The 17,435-nt window shown below is 46.1% G+C and overlaps 1 protein-coding gene across 5 annotated transcripts in view; it reads right to left on the bottom strand.

The window, feature by feature from the left end:
• Positions 1 to 16,621, bottom strand: part of Esyt2 (extended synaptotagmin 2) — a 68,383-nt gene extending 51,762 nt beyond the window's left edge. For 2 of the 5 annotated variants that reach the window (XM_040742323.1, XM_040742322.1), the window contains exon 1: positions 16,213 to 16,620. In XM_040742323.1, coding sequence (XP_040598257.1) covers positions 16,213 to 16,548 — 336 coding nt within the window. In that variant the 5' untranslated portion in view covers positions 16,549 to 16,620. Of the gene's footprint in view, positions 1 to 16,212 lie in introns of all 5 variants that reach the window. The other 3 variants (XM_040742325.1, XM_040742324.1, XM_040742326.1) reach the window with 3 other exon arrangements.
• Positions 16,622 to 17,435: the final 814 nt, after the last annotated feature.

Below are 17,435 nucleotides of genomic sequence, written 5' to 3' on the forward strand. Positions count from 1 at the left end.
AGCACTGGAAGGGATCTGATCCTCCCTGGATGGTTCACTAACATTCTACAATCAGACAATGTGCGTGTATATACAACACACACACACACACACACACACACACACACACACACGGGGGGGCAGGGGAGAGAGAGACAGAGAAAGAGAGAGACAGAGAGAGACCCTGACCCTGTCCTTGACATGTATTCCATTTGTAGACAGGGATGCTACAGTAGAACGGAAAGCAAAGAAAAAAATTAAAAGGATGTGAGAAAGAAAAGAGCCCCTCACTGCAGTCCCAGTCTGGTTTAAATGATTCCTGTGTTTAGAGTCAAGAATTTAGACAGAACTGATCAAAACCCTACATGACCTGCCTGCAAAGCTGACCAAACTACCACAAGAACTGTGTGTGTGTGTGTGTGTGTGTGTGTGTGTGTGTGTGTGTGTGTGTGTGTGTGTGTGTGTGTGCAGCTTTGGAGCCCATCCTGAAACTTGCTCTGTAGACCAGGGTGGCCTTGAACTCACAGACATTAGCCTGCCTCTGCGTTCCACATACTGTGATTAAAGGTGTGTACTACTTTACCCTGTGCCTGAACCTGTTGTTTTAAATTTGGTCTTTGACCCATGTATTTCACATATAAAGCTCCTGTGTGGTAAACAAGAACATCTTTTCTTCCAGTCGCTGGTGGCCTATGACTTAATCAATCACAGCTACTTAATGAAACCTCCCTGTAAACCCAACAGAACAGGGTTGCAAGGAATCCAGGCTGCTGATGTCGGGTTACCTGGAGAGGACAATGAAGTTGTGTCCCTTCCCAGACCATCCCCTATGTATCTCTTTATCTGACTGGTTGTCTATATCCATTGTGCCCTTTGTAATAGCCATTACCCTAAATCAGCAAACATTTTTGAGTTCTGTAAGTCATCCTAGCAAACTAATAGAATTCAAGATAGGAATTGTAGGAACCCAAGGTACAGCAGGTCAAAAGTACACATGACAATTTAGTACTTGGAACTGGCTCCTAAATGGGGAAGAAAGAATTGTGGGGCTGAATTCTTAGCTTGTAAGATCTGACATGTAGACTATGTCAGAAACAAACTGAAATATAGGATACTCAGTCTGTCTGCTGGAGAACTCCCTGGTTATGGGAAATCCCTCCACCCACCACATTCAATGACCTGAAGTAAACTATACTGAATGTGAGAGTAAAAAAGGTGTTTAATTTCCATTTCTACCAGACCAAACAGAGAGGGTAAGTGGAGAGAGGAAAGTGAACAAAAATGAGAATTCTAAGTCACATGCATCTCTCCGTGGCTGGCCTGGAGAAGGAAGGAAGAGCATGGACAAATCTGAAAATACTCTCTGGCCATGATAAGCAGGGCTGCCTTTACTTCACAGGTCACAGGGGGATATCCATGTGCCTGATGGGCAAAAGTGTGAAGTCACTAAGGAAGGAGACTCTCTGTGCTCATCTTCCTGGAAGAGCCTGCAGCAGTGAGCTGACCTGCAGCTGGCATTTACTGGGATTATTGGGAAGGCTCTCAGTCATTCTGAGATTTTAATTTACAAGCCAGTACCTTCAAACTGTCAACGGAATAAGGAAGGGAATATATCAACTTTAAAGAAACCCAATCTAGTCGGGCGTTAGTGGCGCACGCCTTTAATCCCAGCACTCAGGAAGCAGAGGCAGGGGGATCTCTGTGAGTTCTGAGGCCAGCCTGGTCTACAGAGTGAGTGCCAGGGCAGCCTCCCAAACAATACAGAGAAACCCTGTCTCGAAAAACCAAAAAAAAGAAAAAAAAAAAGAAACCCAATCTAATACTAAATTTAAAATTTTGTTCACTAACTGTAAAAATCTGTTTCTAACTAATACATATTCATAAACATTGTCCTGCACAAAACGGAATTTAAAACAACAAAAAAAATCACTAAGAGACACAGATAACAGAAAGTATATTCCTAAGTCATACAAAATCCAAGAACACAGAATGTGTAGTTTCAAATCTGATCTTCCAAGTTAAAGAAAAAAATCACAAATATCCTTTATTTCAAAGTTTCACTTATAAAACTTTTGTTATCTCCATGAAGCATAATCACTGTAACATTATCCATGTTTCTATTATATCTAAGAGTTGACACTGTCAAAAAATCTTTTAATACTAATTTTAAAAAGAATAAAAGCTGAGCTGGGTGTTGGTGGAGAATGCCTTTAATCTCAACACTCTTGAAAAAAAGATAAAATAAAAGCTTACTTGTATTCTAATATGCTGTTGATATTACCAAGCTGTTTTATGTAGGAAAACTGGACCAAACATGTTAACTACAACCAGGAACTCTACACAGTATATCTAATTTTTTTTTTTGAGACAGGGTTTCTCTATATTGTTTTGGAGGCTGTCCTGGAACTCCCGGTGTAGACCAGGCTGGCCTCGAACTCACAGAGATCCGCCTGCCTCTGCCTCCCGAGCGCTGGGATTAAAGGCGTGCGCCACCACCACCTGGCTCAGAGTATCTAATTTAATGCTCACACATATCTAAAGGTGAGAGGTCAAGTTTCCTTCCTGTGCTTTCCAACCTGGCACATGACCAACTGAGTGTCTGCAATCCTCTTCCCTCCCATGCGGCTGCACCAGATGGGAAAGGGAAGAGATGTAGGATTTGTAGAGAAGCAGCTATACAACCCAGCCACATTACAGAAGCATGGTGAGAAAACGAAGCTCTGGGGTGGTATTAAAACTGGTATTCGACAAGACTTCAAAACACAAAGAAGTCTGTTAAAACGGAAGATCTTAAGCGAAGGCTAGCTTGCCGCGTCTCTATGGCTCTCTGGATAGCGGTGGCAGCGGTGCTGCTCCTGGCTTTTGAGTACATCAGGAAAGTGATGGAAGTCTTGGTTGCTATCAACTCCCATTCATTGCTTCTGACGATTTCAAATGCATATTTCTTTATTCATTTCACAAATCAGCTGTGTGCTTGAGATATCTGATCCCCATTTGCACTCTCTCAGCTTCTCCAGAGACCTGGGCCATTCTCTAATTTATAACAATTAGAAAATACTAGAGGCAGGAAACCTCCACATTAAATGGTATGTTTCTAAGACATTAGAATGTTTTTGTCCTGATAGCTAGTTCTACAAAGAAAACAGAACTCAGGCCCAAGGAGACAGCTCAGTGAAGGTGAAGTGCCTGCCATGCATGCATTAGGACCTGAGTTTCAAGTCCAACACCCATGTAAAAGCCATGTTTAGTGGCACACACCTGCTGTAACCACACTGTTGAAGGGAGAAGGGACTCAGACAGGGGTCCCTAAATGGAGCCTTTGTCCAGCAAGTCTAGCCGAGCTGATGAGCTCCAGCTTCAAAGGGAGATTCCCCTCAACAGAATGTGTATCCAACACTGACCTCTGCGGCCTTTATTTTCTCACAAGTGTATGTATACTGACACCCACCCATACCTCCAGACACATACACTACGTCCATACACAACTCTCCCATATGCACATAGAAAAGAGAAGAGGATTCGACTTTAAAAAGCTGTGGAGACAAGTATTTCCAAGAACAGCTTCTAACCATGAAACAGTCCCCGCAGTCCTGACCTGTTCACATCCCTTCTTTGTATGGCAAAAATGTCACAAACAAGTTCTTTTTATCTATTTCTAATCTACACAAGGTAAAAAGCGGGTAGTCATGGGCTGGGAACAATGCTCAATGGTAGAGCTTTACCTGACATGTATAAAAAGCTCTCGGCTCAACCCCTAAATCCAAAAGAAAAAAAAAAAGCAGGTAATCAGTTAATTCATACAATAAATCAAGCAACTGATCTCTTCAAAAATCCCCAAGGTGGGGCTGTAGAGACGGTTCAGTAGTTAGGAATACTGGCTGCTACTCTAAAGAACCTGGATCCACACAGTGGCTCCTAAGTGACCCAACACTCTCCGGCCTCAGTGAGCATCACGCACATGTGTGGTGCAGACAGACAGACAAGCAGACAACTGCCCATACATAAAATAAGTGACCCAACACTCTCCGGCCTCAGTGAGCATCACGCACATGTGTGGTGCAGACAGACAGACAAGCAGACAAACTGCCCATACATAAAATAACTAAGCATATTTTTTAAGTTCAGAGGATATAATTTTCTCAGTGGCTTGTGTCATGGTAAACAAGACTTTGGTCACAACAACACATAACCTGAAACACTAAACACTTATCTCAGGCTGCTTCCAAATCAGAAGCAATCAAACTTCTCTCCTAACTTAAGATACTGAGGAGAAATTCCACCAAGGCACGTGAGGCACCGTTAACATCCTTCTAGTCTTCACCTGAGACCACAGGTGGCCACGGTCACTCTTACATTCTCACAAAGGAGAGCTAATGGAGTTAGGGCGAGTTTTGACTTCCCTATGTTACTACAAACTGCAAAGGCCTGAGGCGAGGACTGACTGCTGATAAAGGACAGCAGGCTGAGCTCTGACTCCTGGGAGCTGAAGGAGGGCCAGGGGACAACACAGAGAACATCTGCTGTACACCAGAGTGTACAAAGCATGTGCTTAGTATCTATTTTTGATAACTCACTGTTGCTTTCTTACATGAATGACAGAGACCTATTTACATACTGCCTATTACAAGATGTCTAAAATATTTGATAACCAATTCTATGTGGGGGAGAGGGATCTCTCACAATGTAGCCCAGGCTGGTCTCAAACTTTGGGATGTGACTGCCTCAGCTTCTAGGTGCTGGGATTACAAGTTTGTGCCAACACGCTCGGCTGAAAGCCAATTCTTCTATTTAAGTAATACATGGCACACCAAATTTCATATGTACATCTGGCATATATATTCATACATTTGCTTATTTTAAGCCATTTCATGTTTCACCATATGTACAACATGACAGCAAAATCTAAGCCAGGACTGATGACATTCAATGGCAGAATCAAAACAGCTTATAGCTTATAGGCAAGGGTACCAAGTCAACCATTTAGTGATGTACTTCATGTCTCACATGTTAGCACATGTCCAAAGGTGACATTTTAAGTTGAGGCATACTTTAACAAACTCCTCAAAATCTTTAGACATTCTTTGTCACTACTAACAGAAAGTCACACAGTTATCTGAGAATCTTGACTTAAACTGGAGTTTTGGCAAATAAGCTACATCAGTCTCACAAAGTAAAATGAGTCCAAAAGGAGGATGCCTGTCTTCAACACACAAGACAATCTGGTGGGATTTTAACACTGCTAGGCAAACAGACACACTTATGACTAAAATGAATGAGAAGATGGATATGCAACTGTAGCACCTCATATGTTTTCTTTGCAATTAATTTCGCTTTGCTATTAAATACATATGTATGATTATGAAAATGGGATGAAGATCCTTTAGGATTAGAGAAGCAACAAGAAAGCGTGACAGTGTCCCAGCTTCAGAAGTCACATCAGATTTAAGTTCTCCAGGGGCTGGAGTCTGATGTCTCAGTAGTTAATAGCACGGGCTGATTGATCTTCTTGAGGACCTGGGTTTAATTTCCAGCAACCACGTGGTAGCTCACAGCAATTTCTAATCCCAGGTCCAGAAGATCTGTTGTAACGCCGTCCTTTGGCTTATGTGGGCGTCAGGCATGCACTTGATACACAGAAATACATGCAGGCAAAACATCCACACACATGAGATTTTTAAAAGGTCAAGCCAATCACAGTGTGGCTCACACCAGTAATTCCAGCACTCAGAAAGCTGAGGCGGGAAGATAACCAGCTTCAGACTAGCCTGGGCTACACTCTAAGATCTTGTCTCAATAGAAAAAGGGAGAGGAAAAAGGAAAGGAGATTAATAATATATTTCCTCAGCACTCGGGAGGCAGAGGCAGGCGGATCTCTGTGAGTTCGAGGCCGGGCTGGACCGATAGCCTCTGAAACAATACAGAGAAACCCTGTCTCGTAAAAACCAAAAAAAAAAAAAAAAAAAAAAAAAAAGTAACGAGCAACGCGTTGATCCATGAACTGATGACCCCTACAGACACCAACATTCTCTCTCTCTCTCTCTCTCTCTCTCTCTCTCTCTCTCTCTCTCTCTCTCTCTCTCTCTCTCTCTCTCTCTCTCTCTCTCACACACACACACACACACACACACACACATGCACGCACACACACACGAACATGAGATCTTTTAAAAAATAGAAAGTGGGTGTGGTGGCGTATTCTTTAATCCCAGCACTCAGGAAGGCAAAGGCAGGCGGATCTCTGAGAGCTCAAGGTCAGCCTGGTCTATAGAGGGAGTTCCAGGATGACCAGGGATAGACAGACCTCATCTAGCAGAATAATAACAACAACAAAAAAGGAATACTAAATAATGACAGAACTTCAATTTCAAGGAAAAAATGATAAAAGTTTTGTATCTCTTGACCAATTTCTTGATTCTGTAATGTTTACTGAAAAGTTGGTAGTTTATTCATTATGCATGCATAATGCATATAGAAACCAGAATTAGATCGTACAATCGCTGAAATAAAATTGAAAAATAGATAACTGGCTTTTGTCTCCAGACCCTGACAGCTCCTACATTACTTGAAATGTTCTGGGTGGTATTTCATCAACAGAAGCATCTTCTGTTCTAATCTGGTGATGTGGTTGGTAATTGTTTTGGGACTAAATGGCTGCAGGATCAGGCAGGACGGAAACTTCCGTGAATAAAACCATGTCTTGAAAAGCAAAAAAAAAAAATTAATTATTTTTAAAAAACAAGCTGGGAGTGGTGATGCATGCCTTTAGTTCTAATACTTAGGAGGCAGAGGCAGGTGGATCTCTGTGAGTTTGAGGCTAGCCTGGTCTATATAGTGAGTTTCAGGACAGTCAAGAGTCAAGAAACTCTCAAAAACAAACAAAAAAAAGGGCTAGTTTGCAGTGATGGCTAAATTGGGAAAGGCGCTTGTCATCAACCTGGATTCAATCTCTAGGACCCACATGGCGGAAGGAGAGAACCAACTCCTCCATGCTGTCCTTTAATTTCTCAGCATGTGCCGTGGCACGTGTGTCTGTACGTATATACACACACACAAAAGAATAGACACAGCAAATTTTAATATGCTAAGGAATTTAAGCTATTGAATGATTCTATTTTTTATAACCTTTTCAGAATAGGAAAACCCAGAGAGACAGAAGCAGATTCCCGAATGACTTCCCGTGCTGACCTGCGGGGACCGACTTGCAGTTCATTTCTTGGCAGCACGACCACTTCTGCACCTGGAGCTGTCACTCTCTCTCTCTCTCTCTCTCCGTCTTTTTCTATCTTACCCTCCCAGCCCTGTTTCCATGAGACGTGGCATCATCTTCATCTTCAGACCATCTGGTGACTACTGTCAAGCCTGTCTTTTACGTTAACACTTACCACCCTAGTCGATGCCCAGTGTTTACCTAAGGTCTAGAAGCTAAAGGTCAACTCCTCTGCCCATGTATGTCAAAGCCTGCTTTGCTGTTGCTCTCAGTTCTCAAGGCTGCCTTTCTGCCAACTGTGTTGTCCTTTTTTTTTTTTTTAATGTTTTTTCAAGACAGGGCTTCTCTGTGTAGCCCTGTCTGTCCTGGAACTAGCTCTTGTAGACCAGGATGGCCTTGAACTCACAGAGATCTGCCTGCCTCTGCCTCCCAGGTGCTGGTATTAAAGGCATGTGCCACCACCATCCCGCAAAACACTCAAATCTTAAGTACGAGGGCTACAGTGGAAAATGGAATACCCCAGTGACAGAGTGCTTACCACCATGTACAAGGATCCTAGATTTAACCCCCAATATTGTGTAAAGAAACAAATATAGAAGATAAATTCTTAGCAACAACACAAAACAAACACACTATAGTGAGGGAGGTAGCCAAGGGTGTCTCTGTGGGGGAGAGAAGTGGCTCAGGCCACTTGGCCAGAGACCAGTCAAAGCTATGCATGTCTGTGACTCAGGTGGCAGCCCAAGCACGTGTCTGCTGCCGGTGCCTAGTGATTTTGCTGAACATGGCCTTACTTCAGCCTCACTGTAACTCTGTGTCTCCGGTGAGGAACAGCAGGTTACTCAAAAGCACAAAACTAGGAGGGGTGGATCCCACTGAGGGGTGCTTCACAAGGACCGCATCCGCCTCTGAGCTTGTGGCCTACGATGGCCGCTTCTCACAATTAGCAAAGCAGCTATCACTATACTGTGCTACATGAAACCACGATCGAGGATGAGAACATTCTTGTTAAATTTTAATATCCCACACAGGAACAAGAGCATCCTGAGGTTATGACTCACCGTGGAGGGAATGTAAGAAGACCTGGGGATAGATCTATCATGTCTTCAAAACAAAACAAAAAAACCTTTATTTTTATGTGTACAGTGTTTTGCATGCATGAAAATCTGTACCATGTGCACGCCGGATGCCTGTGGAGGCCAGAAGAAGCATCGAGTTGTCCGGCACTGGCGTTTTAGGTAGATGAGAGCCTAGGGATCAAAGCCAGAAGAGTCCTCTGGAAGAGCAGCCAGAACCCTTGGCCTCTGAGCCACCTTCTAGCTCCTCTACCATTCAAAATGAACACTGCCTTCCACAGCTAGACTTTTATGTATAAAATTACCATACTGTTCTAATGAGTTTAAAAATATGTCTATCCTGTGGAATATTTATACTGTGTGAAGGTGAGCCACGGTGATTGGTTCAATAAAGAGCTGAATGGCCATTAGCGAGGCAGGAAGAGGTGAGGGGGACTTCTGGAGACAGAGAGCTCTGGGAGGAAGGAGGAGGAGTCAGCAGTTGGATGCAGAGGGAACAAGACATGCAGGACGAAAGGTAAAAGTCACAAGCCATGTAGGAGCACATAGATTCCTGGAAATGGGTCTATTTAAGTTATAAGAGCTAGTTAGAAACAACCTTAAGCTAAAGCTGAGCTTTCATAATTAATAACTGTTATAATTTAAGAAAGGCCCAAGAAAGATGTCATGTGACAGGGTTTGGGCAGAGGGAATTTTTTGTTTTAAATTAGGGAAAGGGATCATAAAAAGGGGAAAGGGAAGGGGGGAGACTGACCTCCAGAGACAGGAGCAGCAGGAGAAAGGAAAGAGGGGGAGAGAGGGGAGACAGAAGAGAGGGAGGGAGGGAAGGAATAAAGGACAGAGGGGAAAGAGAGGGAGAGAGAAAAGAAGAGAGAGAGGGAGAGGAAGAGAGAGAGGCTGGGAGGTGGGCAGGGCCCCTTTAAAAGGGAACCAATGTGCACAGGTGGTGCTCTTAGTGGCTGCAGCTGAGGGTGTATCCTATCAGAACCCCAAGGACAGGCCAGTGCAGATGCCAGAATACTAACAATAATAGGTATCTGTCATGATTTTGAGGTGGTGTTCCCAACATGTAAGTTCATATACAAATGGCATCTAACATGAGGGTTTGAATATCCAAACATGGGGCCGGAGAAAGCTAAGGAAAGTTCTGGACAAGGAGCCAGATGTAAGTCTCTCAGGCAGGCCGGTGCTCAGTGTACAGAAGTGTGGCAACCAGGGACTACGTGCAGGCTGGAGTCAGACACCAGTGCCATACACTAAACTAACACAACAGTTTAGGACTTGTCACACACACGATCAGAGAACACTGCAGGTGCTTAGTAAAGACAGGTCCAGACACACACACACTTACAAAGATACAGTATGTTGAAAAGTGTGCTTAGATGCTAAAGAAAGAAAAGAAAATGGGTATAGACAGTCATAGAAAAAAATAGTGTAAAAATAATAAGTAAAGTCTCCAAAACAATACAGAGAAACCCTGTCTCGTAAAAACAAAAAAATAGTAATAATAAATAAAGTCTTTAAAAAGAGACTGAAGTAAAATAAAAAAGTAAGCCATGTAAGGATGGAAAACATTCTAGCACATGGAGTTTGGGCCTTGTATGGTGTTTTGTTTCTTTAATGCTAATAAACAGAGAATGACAGTTGCTAAGACACACTGAACAGTGGAAGGGACTTTTGAATTAAACCAGCCAATATACTTTAGTAATGTCTTGGCTTCAAAATGGATGATGGAAGAGGTTATGCTTTTGTTTCCTCAGAAAATGAAAGGTTGATAGAAATCAAGCTTGATTGGGGAATACCCCCTAAAAATCCTGCCCAGTGATATAAACCTAGAAAAACTACAAAACAAGTGACATGTATTTTACCTGCTCAAACATTAAACAAAAAAATCGTCTTTGGCTGGTTTGTACTTAATGCAGACATGTTACCTTTTAAAGTTTGTGTGTTTTCAGAGAAAGAGGACCAGACTTGAATGAAGAAAGGTGGGCCAGGTGATGCAGCCTCTCAGAGTGCCTCTGTGGCAGTGCCCTCAGAGTTCTGTATCCAGAACAGCTTCAAGGCTGCTGGCTGAGATGGCTCAGCCTCACATACTATTCTAGCCAGGACTGCTCTTTCCTACTGCAGAAACTGGACAACAAACATTACAGCTAGCTTTTCCAGGACTTGACCATTATTTCGGTTTTCTCAGGATTCCCCAAAGATGACATCACCCCTAGACAACAGAAAGCAGTCCAGAGAACATGACACCCACATTCCCAAGAGGTGGGGTGAGCGATTTTTGGTCATCTGGTGGGTTATGGATGTTTGTTATCATTTAGGGGTTGGTTACAAGTTGTTACTGGTCACAATCAGGGAGAAAGCTAAACAAAGGAGGTAAGATTCAGGGATCTTGTTCTGAAGGGAAAAAATAATATAGAAATGATGAGATTAAAAGGTGGATTGCTAAGTCTATTTTTTAATAACCACCATTCTCAAATATTTTACATTGGTATGGATTTTTGTATACTGACACAAATTTAAGGTTTTTTTGTTATACTATATATATGTTTCTATTCTTGTTTAAGGTATTGTATCTACACAGCTCATTTAAAACTGTTATGTAACGTTTTAGTCCTTGAAAGCTACTTAGGATAATAAAAAATACAGGTTAGTAGTTAATCATCTATTAACAATCAAACTCGCAGTCATACTAGGTATGTTTTCAAAATTAAACATATATTTTAGACAGACAGACAGAGACAGATAGATGGTCTTCAAACACTTCAAAGACTACAGATTATGGAATGTAAGCCATTTTGTTAACATAGGGCTTTTCATGACAATGAGACACTTCTGCTCCTGACAATACTAATTTACTTCAGGGAAGGCGATGGGTACCAGAGAAACTCCATATGGAGTTTGCTTTTATTATGGCAAAGCTAACCATTTGCCTTGACTGCTGGCAGTATGCTGTACAAACTGGACAAGCAGGACACAAAGGAAAAAGACTGCTGAACTTTGCCAAGATAAGGCAGGACAGGGACAGTCCTTCAAAATTCTTCCTCCTTCATAGAAAAGTCTGCCAGATATTCTAGGCCTGTAGGCTGAAGATGATGCCCCAATGTTACAGAGGAACCCTGGGGTGACTACTGTCCAGGCAGCCTGATGTCTTTGTCATTTCAAAGTTTTGGAAGTTGCTTGCTCTGCACTTCCTGTTTACTCAGGTAATATTATATTCTTCTGGGGTCTTTGATGGAGTTGAAGACTAGGTAGTTATAGTTGCAGTTTTCTTTAGTTATGATAGAAAGTAAATTAGGTACAGAGCTTTGGGCTCATTAAGATAGAATAAAGGAGTATTTACTTGCAAAGATGCCAAATACAAATGACTAGACATAATGAATTCTTACCTGATAATTGTTTTTTATTATTTATAGTTTTGTTAAGTTAGAATTAAGACCTTTTTTTTATTTAGACAAAAAGGGAGAAATGATGTGTAATAGTCCTTTGCACTGTGTGAGGATGTGTCACAGTGATTGGTTCAATAAAGAGATGAACGGCCATTAGCTAGGCAGGAAGAGGTTAGGTGGGGGTCTTCTGGGGAAGAGAGCTCTGGGAGGAAGAAAGAGGGAGTCAGCAGCTGGATGCCAGGAGGGCAAGACATGAGGGGGAGTTAAAAGCCACGAGTCACATGGGAGCATGTCCTCTGAGAAGCAGAGCACACACTTGTGTTGAAGGCTCTGCAGGCTGATGGGCTGATTCTAACTTCCTGAATGTGCAATACTGCACTGAGGACGCAAATCATCTACACGTATCTTTAGCCTGCTTGGGAGCCATTAATAACCCACCTCTCTATCTCCAGCAGCCTTCCCACTACTTTGATTACTTAGTTATAACCTGTTTAGTAGATGTATTTTGTAAATACATTGATTTAAGTCTACATTTACTTAATACTCCAAGGCTATTAAAGTTCATATAATCGCTATGTAACAGAGAGGATAAGAATGCTCTAAGTCTCCTTGGGCATTGCAAGGAATTTTCAGCACTTTGAATGAAATGAATGTCCTATTGCCAATCCTAGTAGAGATGGAAGTAGTCTGGAAGAATCTAGTCCTTTGGGAAGTGAGTTTCAAAAGTGGTTACTAGTTCATTAGTTGGTGTTACATTTTTTAACTTATAAAAGGGGGGGTGACAATTTAGGCTAGCAACTATTACACAAATACAGTAGTCAGCCAGTTCTTCAAACGGGACGCATCCCAGCCTTTGCTTCCACATCCCAGATTTTTCTTCATTATTTGTCTGCGTATGCCGGGACTCCTGGGGCATCTGTCTCACAGAAGATGCCATGGTTGTTACTGCTCACATCCAGTTCCACACTCACACACTCTTACACCCACCCCCTTTACCAAAAAGCCTTCCCCAGTTCTTCCTTCAAACCATGCGCTACAGGAGGCTGTCACCAGCCTACCTGCTAGTTTGTCGGTCACATATGCCTGGAAGGAACCGAAATGTGAAGGCAGGGTGACTTTTTACACTTCATCGTAACAGTGTGACAAGTTCCTCTGGGACAGAATTGTCATGGAAATTAAGAGAGATGCTTTGATAAACTGTTGGCCAAATGCAAAAGTCCACAGGCAGTACATTGTAAAATTACAGGTGCACAAACCCATCTACAGGCTGGATTTATAGATATATTTCATAAACTATGTTGCTCATGCCTATAAAGCACTCATTTGATCTAAGTCCCATCTTTAAAATTAAAACGAGCACAATATTATTCTGAAATACAAATACAACTGAAGCCTGAACATACAGACTGATGGATACATATGTAGCAAATTTAAATTCACTGAAGTTAAACAACAACCAAGGTATTTACTGCTGAGGTTTTAAGAAACCTCAGGACACTATGTTCTCGGCCACTGGAATATGCAGAACACATATGGCAACGCCATCTAACTGGCACACGCTGCACTACCTACGCTACCTACGCATAGCCAGGCACAGACATAAAGAGGACACTCAGCAGCACCTGCATCTCGTCCTCAGAGCGCTAGAAAGTGCTCAAAGTAACTCACTTCTCCACCAATCTGACACAAGTCTCACAAAACTGCCGCTCTTTCTTTCTGTGAGACCGCCACACATTTTTCAGGTTTTAGTTTGTTCTTAAATGGTAAGTATTATATGATGACGAGAGTTACCGTTCTCCTAAACGGGAAGGAAGTTGTCTCCCCAAGAAGCTGTGCACAGTGGTTTGGAAGAACACACCTGAAGGAACAGACCGATTCAATCCCTAGTTATCCAAATATTTGAGGACTGAAAGCACAACATTCACCGAGTTAAGCAACACTGTACATGGCAGGCTGATGTTTTCCATGGACTTGCAGCCACAGCATCAGCACTTACCGGCAGCAGGAAAGAATCACACTTTGCCAAGTTGTGCGTTTTCAAGTAAAAATCCAAGCGCAGCACTGTCCCTCTTCCCAGCTTAAATTTTCGTTTTGCTCAGTAAAAACCTGGGGGTCAGTTTATCTAACGGTGAGAATAGGAAGTTGATAGCAAGCCCGCTCATGTTTTCTCATGTTTCCACTCCACTATGAATCACAGTCATCAACGACACTTAAAACTTGTACAGTCCTTGGCATGTTCATCTTGTTCACGACAAAGTATCACCCCAACGTCCAGAACTCACAGAAGTCGAACAAGCATGCTGGCACATTATCTGCTATTCCACCACTTCATGGCTGAGGCTGGATGACCAACCTTGGCCGCAAAGTAAGACTTTGTCTCCAAACAACCAAACAAAAACAAAACAAAAATATGCAGGCGGCTGTCAATGTAGCTCAGTGGTAGACCACTTTACTTTCATGCTGGAAGCACTAAGTCTGCCTGCAAAGAGAAAACAAAAAGCTGGCCAACTACTTCCTTATGTCGTTAAATTTGGTTCATTATGGCAGCAACTGTGTTTTATTTCCTTTGTGAAAATACTTGCGCCGGCGTTGGTGGTGCACGCCTTCAATCCCAGCACTCGGGAGGCAGAGGCAGGCGGATCTCTGTGAGTTCGAGGCCAGTCTGGTCTACAGAGCAAGTGTCAGGACAGCCTCCAAAACAATACAGAGAAACCCTGTCTTGAAAAACCAAAAACCAAAAAAAAAAAAAAAAAAGAAAAAGAAAGTACTTGCATTTTTCAAACATGTTTTAAAAGCTAGTTTATGCCAGTTGCTCAACAATTAGCATTTCTGAACGGCACCACCCTGCTCCTAAAGATTGGTCATTTAACTGCTGGGGTTTTCACAAGCTTTCTGACAGCATTTAATTCAGTGTAGCAGAGACAACATTCGTACAGCATTCCAAAGTACACCGCTTCTAGTTGTTTCTCCCCGGCCACTCCAACTTCCTGTTTTTCATACATTCCTTACTGCTAGCTAGCTAAACGTTGAGCCACACCACTTAACTTTCATTTTCCAAAGCACTACTGTCCTACATAGTCACCACGTATCCGGAGACATTTACTACTACACTTCTGACTGCAACTGCTGTTTGTCATCACAAAGTGCTACCTATTATGTTCCTCTTGAATGATGAACCCCTACTCCCAAAATTTTGTTTTGGGGTATTTGTACCATGTATTCCACGACACATTTCTCAAGTGTTTCCTAGCCGGGAAGTTCTTTCTCCACTAAACCCCCCTCTCCCTCCCTTCTAAAACTCAGCACTGTCTACTTCCAAACAGACAATCACATCAGGCCTAAGGCGTGGATCATTCCTCTTAAAATACGCACCGTTTCCTTCTATCTGAAACTGCCACCCTAACTCCTTGCTAAGAAAGACAGTGAGGGGTAAAGATAAAGCCAGCCCCGACCGGTTCAAATACTCCGTAAGTAGAAAGCTACCTTAAGAAAAACAAACTAAAACCTGCAACATCAGTCATTGTTCACAGGTTCACATTGGATCTAGAACGACCATACAAAAGGGCTTAGTCTTCCAGAGGACCCAGGTTCAATTCCCGGCACGTAAATGAAACACAGATTTCAGCTATTCTAACATAGGCTTTCCAGGAACACACCAGCCGTGTCAGGCACAACTAAGAAATGAACGAGTCCTCCTGAGTTTGCGTTAACTTCTTTTTCCACCTTGGGCTGTGGCTACTTGGTACACCAGAAGAGAGAATCTGGACGTTTCCAGGACCTGCAGGAGGGCCGCGCTGGCAAAAGGTTTACAGAAGACATCACTGGGCTCGGGACAGCCGGTTAACGTCGCTCCTCGCCCACTAAGGAGGTAACGCTTCGGGGGCCGGGTGGTGACGGCCAGCGTGAGGGGAAGGAAAAGGCCCAGCGAGTGGAGCCGTGAGCGGCACTGCCAGGTTAGGAAGGATCTTGCACTACCTGCGCACTTCTGCTGGCGATGGGGTGGGGTGGGGCCGGGTGGGGGAGAACCTGGAAGAGGACCGAGAGCGGACGCCTCGCCCTCGATGAGGGTGGGGGCAGCCGCGAAGACACCTGACTTAGGGAAGGGGGACGTGGGAGCGCTAACTGGGACCCGGACGCCGGCCCTCGATCGCTCGCTCGCTCGGGGGCCACGGTTTGGCCCCGCTGGTCCGGATCCCACCCCCTCATCCCTACCCCGAGGAAGGCAGGAGGGCGGAGAACGCTGACCAGGGCGTAGACGACCCGTGGAGGTGGACCGGGTGGGGTGGGCGAGACGGATCGCACACCTCTGACTCGGTCGGGGTCCCTGTTGCGCGGACCCCCGGGATCGGGCCGAGTTGTGTGTGTGTGTGTGTGTGTGTGTGTGTGTGTGTGTGTGTGTGTGTGTGTGTGGGGGTGTTCCATCGGTGCGGACACCTCCCTCGGGCTGAAGCTGCTCCCAGTCCCCGTCCCCACCCGTCACCGAGGGCGGGGAGGGAGGGATGGGGAGAAGCAGGGGTTGTGGCCGCGGCCCTGACTCCTCCGTGGGGAGGCCGGCACTCACCCAGGCGGGCAGGTCGCAGGCGCGCACCCCGAGGCGCACGGCTCGCTCCTCGTCCTCCAGGAGCTCCAGCGCGCGGCACAGGCGGCTGGCCTTGAGGCCGCGGCTCCGGCGGCACCAGGCGAGGAGCCCGAGCGCCAGCAGCACCCAGCTGAAGCTCAGACCCAGGTAGCCCAGGGCGTACACCGGCAGCAGCAGCGCGAAGCTGCGCGCCAGCTGACCCAGCAGCCCCGACAAGTCCACGCTCAGCGCGCTGCCCGGGGCCTGGGGCTCGCAGCGGGGCCCGGTCCCGCCAGCCCCGGCCTCCGGGACGCCCTCCTCGTCCCCGGCGCCGCTCATCGCCAGCCGGCCGGCCAGCCAGCCAGCCAGCCAGCCGCGCAGCTCCCTCCTCCTCCTCCCTCCTCCTCCTCCTTCTCCTCCGGCCCGGCTGGGGCGAGCGCCGCTCTCGCGCGCAGACAACTAACAGCTCGCCCTGCCCCGCGCGCCAGCGCCCCTCTGAGGGGGCCGGGGGGAGGAGGGGGAGGCGGCGGGCGCCGACGCAGCGCTCCCAGAACGGGGCGGGGCCCGACGTCATCACGGCGCGCGCGCCGGGCCCCGCCCCCTCCTCCCCCGGAGCGGCGCCCGCGGCCGGGGCGGGGCGTGGGGAGAGGGGGCGGGGCGCGCGCGCCCGGCGACGTCACCGCCGCGCTCCCTGGGGGCCCGGGGTCTCCCTTTGCCAGGGGCGCCCGGTGTCGGACCGGGAAGAGTTCCCCGGGCGTGGCGCGATGTCGTACGTGTCCCACCCCCGCCCCCGATCCCGCCCACTCGCCAGGGAGGGCCCGGGGAAGACAGCACCGCGGGCGGCGAGTGGACTGTGCCTGGTGTCGTCGCGCGGCCGGATCCCCCCTCCCGGGCCCGGCTCCCGTGGCCTCGGGGAGACGGCTGGCGACGCGGGTCTCCCACTCTGCGAGCCCGAGGAGGGCGGGGGGTGCCGCGCGCCGGGGGCTGCACTGCACGCTCGCACGCCTGCACTCTTGCAGGCTCGCTCGCACTTTTGCACGCTCGCAACTCCCGAGGTTCCGGCTTGCGCGGGTGCGTGGAGGATGCGCTGCGCCCAGCGGGCTAGCAGGCTAGGAGTTGGACCCTTAGCGTGTACCGGGCGGGTGCAGCCTCAGGCTTCAGGTGGATGCCCGCTAGAGTCCCGGGCTCCAGCCAACCAACCCCTTTGCCACTCCTGGCTCCCGGGC

This window comes from Mesocricetus auratus, unplaced genomic scaffold, assembly GCF_017639785.1.
Source record: "Mesocricetus auratus isolate SY011 unplaced genomic scaffold, BCM_Maur_2.0 Super-Scaffold_15014, whole genome shotgun sequence".
NCBI lineage: Eukaryota > Metazoa > Chordata > Mammalia > Rodentia > Cricetidae > Mesocricetus > Mesocricetus auratus.